The 5,712-nt window shown below is 33.7% G+C and overlaps 1 protein-coding gene across 2 annotated transcripts; it reads right to left on the reverse strand.

Moving 5' to 3' along the window:
- Positions 1-316: 316 nt before the first annotated feature.
- Positions 317-1,460, reverse strand: LOC133867208 (zinc-finger homeodomain protein 10-like). 2 transcript variants are annotated; one of them, XM_062303920.1, is made up of 2 exons: positions 850-1,460; positions 317-544 (listed from the first exon to the last, which is right to left on the reverse strand). In XM_062303920.1, the coding sequence occupies exons 1-2, from the start codon at positions 1,400-1,402 to the stop codon at positions 387-389; spliced, it is 711 nt and encodes a 236-aa protein (XP_062159904.1). In that variant the 5' UTR covers positions 1,403-1,460; the 3' UTR covers positions 317-386. The 2 variants fall into 2 exon arrangements, with proteins under 2 accessions (XP_062159904.1, XP_062159905.1); XM_062303921.1 differs by lacking the exon at positions 317-544 and having other exon boundaries at positions 626-1,456.
- Positions 1,461-5,712: the final 4,252 nt, after the last annotated feature.

Raw genomic sequence — 5,712 nt, forward strand, 5'->3', positions numbered from 1 at the left:
CAATAAATGTGAATGGAATTAAGAACATAAAGCAATTTAACCATGAGAACAATTACTTAAAGAATTTTTTTTTTTGTTTTGCAGAGTGTGGCTGTCAAGGCATGTGAAGATGATAGGGAAGGATATATATATGATGATATTGTATGGACAGTTTTCTTTGTGAGGATTAGTATAGCTAGAAATTCAATTAAACCATGCTAATCAGCTTATAGTTTGCATTCTAATTCTTACCTTTCAAAGGGTCTTACAGTACTTATTTAGTAGTTTAATATAATTTGTTTAAAATTGACAAAAAAACAATTAGTGCTTAAAGATTTCCAATAGTTTCAAAATAATATAGCAGTGCAGTAGCCGTGCCGGAGAAGATCCGATCAGATTTCACAGATCTAATAGCTAGCATATATGTTTTTAATTTTAAATAACATAATACAATATATACTAGCTAGATTAGATTCAACAAAACAAAATTTGGAACCAAAAGCATATACATGCAGTACTGGATGGTGGAGTACTTGCTGTGAGATGTGTGTGGCCAGCACAAACCCTGCAAAAACCAGATCCAAATGTCACCAAAGTTTAGAAACAATTGCATCATCCCCTAGCTACTTCATGGATACCGATCGACTGGCCTAGGAAATGCATGTTTAAAATTGTGACAAAAAAGAAAAAAGCTGAATTATTTTCCTTAGAAAATAAAGGATAAATTACAACCAAACGTCAATCCAAAAAAAGGAAAAAGAAAAAGAAGAAGAGAAGGGACAAGAAAGATATGAAAAACTAAGATTATTCACTCTCTTTGCTCTATTTTCTGCCACCAGTACTACTACTGAGTGAGGGAGGAGGCATTGCCTGTAGAAGCAGAGGAAGAGGAGGAGGAGTTCTTGTGGTTGTGCATCCACACTTTGAAGACCTGCCGGCTCACCCCAAGTCCTCTACAGAACCTCTCAATCTCATCCTCTAGATCCTTCCTCTGTAGCTTCCAACCCAGCTTCTCCGCAAACGCCAGCATCTTCTCCTTCTGATCCGGCGTGAACTTTGTCCTGAAACGCTTCTTGCTGAAGCTCCTCTCCCCCTGGTCACCCGACTCCACCACCATCACCTGCCGCGCCCCGCCGCCGCCGCCTCCGCCGCCGCTGTAGTCCATGAGGTCGGCGGTGGCCTCGGGGTCCCGGCCGCGGCTGCTGCAGCTCACCCCTCTGGCATGGTGGTGATGGGTGGCTATATACGTCACCTTGCGGTGGAAGTTGCGGTGGCAGCCGCATGCCGCGCATTGTAGGCCGCCTGGCGAGGCCTCTTCGTCGAGCGTGAACTCGCCGCACCCGTCGGTGGCGTAGCTCCCGAGGCTGGCTGCATGGTTCCTCAAACACTCCCTGTACAGATCGTTTGTGTTCTCTCCCTCCATCTCTCTCTCTCTCTCTCTCTCTCTCTCTCTCTGAAAGCTTCTCCTGTTTGATAATATATAAAAACGAATCAAAGGAGGCTTTGAAATTACAATCATGCTCCTTTATTAGTTCTTTAGCCAGGATATATATAAACCGACCACGTTTTTTTTTAATTAATCATGCGAGACTTTTTACAGAACTGTATATTTATATATATACTGCAATTTTACTAGTAATTAATTAACTTGAGGCGAATAAATTCTACTGAATTCCAGAAATTCACAGTCGTTTTATTTACTTCATCTTGTCCTTGTACGTAAATTGATGATTTTTTCAATATAACGTTATCATTTTAGCCACACAAAATGCTTTTCTTGAAGATTAGACAGTACTTTAGTGAGAGATTTCAGGAAAAAAGTTAACGTCGGCAGCAAATGTTTGCTTCTACATTTCACTTCTTCGAATAGCCAAAGAGGACCATTTCAGTGTAAGATAAAGGTAAGCCATTTGAGCATTCTCATTAATGATTATTTATCTCTCACTTTTAGATAGAAAACTAAAGTAAAATCATAAAAAAGCATTCAATTCTATTATCTACTAAAAATGTAAAATAAAATTGTCTTAGAATTTGTGAATACTGGATTCTATTCACAAATGTATTTTTTTTTTTTTTTAATATTTCTTTTGGGTCTCTCTCATTCTCTCTCTTTAAACTCATATAGGCATTTATAGTTTTTTCAATTTCATTGATGATATTATTTTTAATCGAATTCTGTCACTACAATATAAACAGTTCAAGGATTGCAATTCTTTCTATAGCAAGGTGCGGAATAATACTGAAATTTAATGACAGTTAGAAAATAACCGTTAAAAAAAAATATTGTGTTAGAAAAATTACCGTTTTAACGAAGCAACCATTGTAAAATATGGTCGTAAGAAAAATGTCCATATGAAGAAAAGAAAATAAGAACGTTTGAAAAAAAGTACAGTAAAAAGAATACAATGTACTGTAAGGGAAAATGGATGGGTTCATCTTCCGTATATAAAGCCAATGTATGACTTTTTCTTTTTTTTTTTTGCAGAGTTTTTCAGTTTGGAGTTTTTCAGTTTAAAATTTCCTCTAAATTATTTATTTTATTATGAGATATACCCTTCAAAATTAATTTTTTTACCCCTCCAATTTTTTTTCTTCTTCTTAATTTTGTCGATCTCCTCCTAAACCTAGAATTCTATCTCCGCCCAGATCTAATCTAAATCATATATAAAATAATTCATCTCCATTTCATTTCAAATAAAATTGATATTGCTAGGGGCAGAACTACTTGTATCCAAAATTTTAAAATTTCCTTTATTTTTTTAAAATTTTTTTTTTATGAGATATACCCTTTAAAATTATTTTTTTACCCCTCTAAATTATTTATTTATTTATTTTTAGTTTCACCCCTTATTCTGATTGTTGGGTACTGTCAAAATTCCCTAATGCTCTTTTAATAGTTATATATATAATTAGGATTGCATGTTCTTCTCAAATTAAAGTTTTTCTCCCTTAATTGGTGTGGCAAACGCGTCAGCATATCTTTCTATTACCTTGATCCACGACCGTGGGATGTGAACAAGTAGTTCTCACTCTAAACCTAATATTGTTGTTTGATACAAGAAATAAGAAAATTGTTTGAGGTAAAACAATTTTTACCGTCAAGTAATTTATAACACATCACGTCAATTTGTAAAAAAAAATTTAGTACCCAAACACCGTCGAAAAAAGAAAAAGAAAATGATTAAATATAATTTATTCCTTTCGGCTAACAACTATTTTTGATAAAGCGTCATGAATTGACAAATGTCATGCTTTGACCATTCAAACTGTCAATTTATTGCAACTTAGCCCATTTTGTCAATCTTGACGGTTATGTTGGATGGAAAATCAATTTTGACCAGAATATTTCAAAAATATCCTTATTTTGATTATTGAAAAACACAAATTACCCTTTGACTTTCTCTACTAATAAATAAAATAAAAAGAGTAATTTTAGTTTTTCAATAGTCAAAATAAGGGTATTTTTAAAATATTTTAGTCAAATTTAATTTTTCATCCAACATAACAATTAAGACAGGTTGATGTTAGGGGTTCAATAATAACAGATTGACAGTTTGAAGGGTCAAATCATGACCCTTTTCAATTCATTGTACTTCATAAAAAAATATTTGTTAATTTAAGGGTCTAAATAATTTTTATTTTTTAAAAAATAAAATCAATCTCATCTTTCTCAGGCATATATATATATATATATATATATATATATATATATATATATATATATATATATATATATATAGGCAGTCAGTTCGTGGCTAATCTTAGCACCACATGTGATATATTATAAATTTTGGAGTAGAAAGGAGCTCTTAAAAGGGAATAACTATATATATATATATATATATATAGAAAGAGAGAGAGAGAGAGAGAGAGAGAGAGAGAGTTGGACTGTCTCTTGGTTCATGAACGCTAACATTATCCATTGAATAGATTTAAAACTAGGTTGTGTTCTGTCCCACGTACAGAAGTTATTAAGGTGAAGGAGTCAAGGGCATTAGAACAGGATCCCTATTTTGTAATTCACTTCAAAACAATGGGCTCTATATAATGTCCGATAAAACAGCTAAAGCTTCAGCTGGCTCGTGAACGGTATGGGCCTTTTGCCAATAATTCACGTTGGGAATGCAGATAAAAAGTCGTCGGGAATTTCATAATTTAACACATGCAACCAGTCCCCCCCTTTTTTTTTTCTTTTTCTTTTTCTTTTTTGTTGTACTCTTGCACTGCCTAAGCAATTCTATGGTACATCTCATGTACAGCCAATCATATGTATTGACTACCGCATGCTTCCCATTAACATATATATATATATCTCTGATCATCTCTGTCATCCCCTCTTGTATAAGTCTTATGGAGATCCCACAAAGATTTTCTTTGTTTTAATGGTATACATTGTATCAATGACATAATTATATCATTGGATTTGTGAAATTTAATCTTGATTATGAAATATAAAGAGAGAGATCGACCAAAAACAGATAAAAAGAGAGATCGGTGGATGACGAAGACGGTGAGAAAGAAAAGGAGGACAGTGACGGCCGGCAAAAACCCTAGGAAGAGAGAGCAGCACTACAGCAAGAAAGAGAATGAAATACAAAACTCAAAAGGCGTAGAAATGAAATGAAAGGTTACATATTGTTTTGGCAAGGGTTTAAAATAGTGTCAGTTCGATATATTTTGAGGCTAAAGGCACAAGTTTAAGTGGAGCCTTTTTTTATATTTAAACATTTATTTAAATAATTTTAATTTTGAATTATTCTTCTCGTCTTTTCCCTTCATTTTTTTCAAACGAAATGTAGAATTCATATATCATATGTTGCGAGACATTAATTTCAATAGATGACATATTTTGTATTGAGCTATATATAGTTCTTTTTATGTAGAATTTAATTTAACAAAACAAAATTTACTTTATTCTAAAACCTATTTTAATGAACGAACTTAGACGACATGTTGATTTTAAGTTTAAGTGAAATTATAAGTTTAGTTACTGTTTTAGGGGTGCCATTACTGTGACTTTCTATTTTTCTCTTTATTTTTCCCAAAAGTCTCAATATCTTGAGATTCAATTCCAAATTAGATATATATCATAATTTGAAATATATATATATATAGGTATGCAGATTGGCCGATAATATTTATACCCCCATAACCATCACGCCCCGCTCGCCTGAGTTACTAGGCTGAAGATTCTCTCATAACCTCAACTGGAATGGCAAATTCAAGAGGCTCGACATGTTGATCAGTCTTAAAATGTTTTATATGTTGGGTCTCACTTATCAAATAAAAATTTAAATACATACGTAAAAGAAAATGTTAAAATATTAATTAAATATTTTTTACTTATACTTTTAAGAGACTTGTTATTTGCACAACAGGTACACAACAGGGGCACAACACCCTCTCATATGGAGGTGAGCTCCACACACTGGAACCCACTTCCATGTGAGGAAGTATTGTGCCCCTATTATACCCTTGTAGTGAAAAATAGCTAATCTTACTATAGTTTAATTAAAAATGTTGGGGGGGGGGGGGGGGTTGGTTTAGGTTTTACAATTAAGTGTAGAGAATTTTGTTCTCATAAAATAAATGAATGTGTTTGAGTAGGCAATGGGCAAGAGGAGGGTGATAAATGGAGTGAGCTGGATGGGAATGGTGTGAGCATTATCATAGAGTGATCTTTAAATGGGGGAAATGGGGGGCAGAGGTTTCTTGTCTACGGTTCACCCTTGA

Source organism: Alnus glutinosa, chromosome 4, assembly GCF_958979055.1.
Source record: "Alnus glutinosa chromosome 4, dhAlnGlut1.1, whole genome shotgun sequence".
Lineage (NCBI taxonomy): Eukaryota > Viridiplantae > Streptophyta > Magnoliopsida > Fagales > Betulaceae > Alnus > Alnus glutinosa.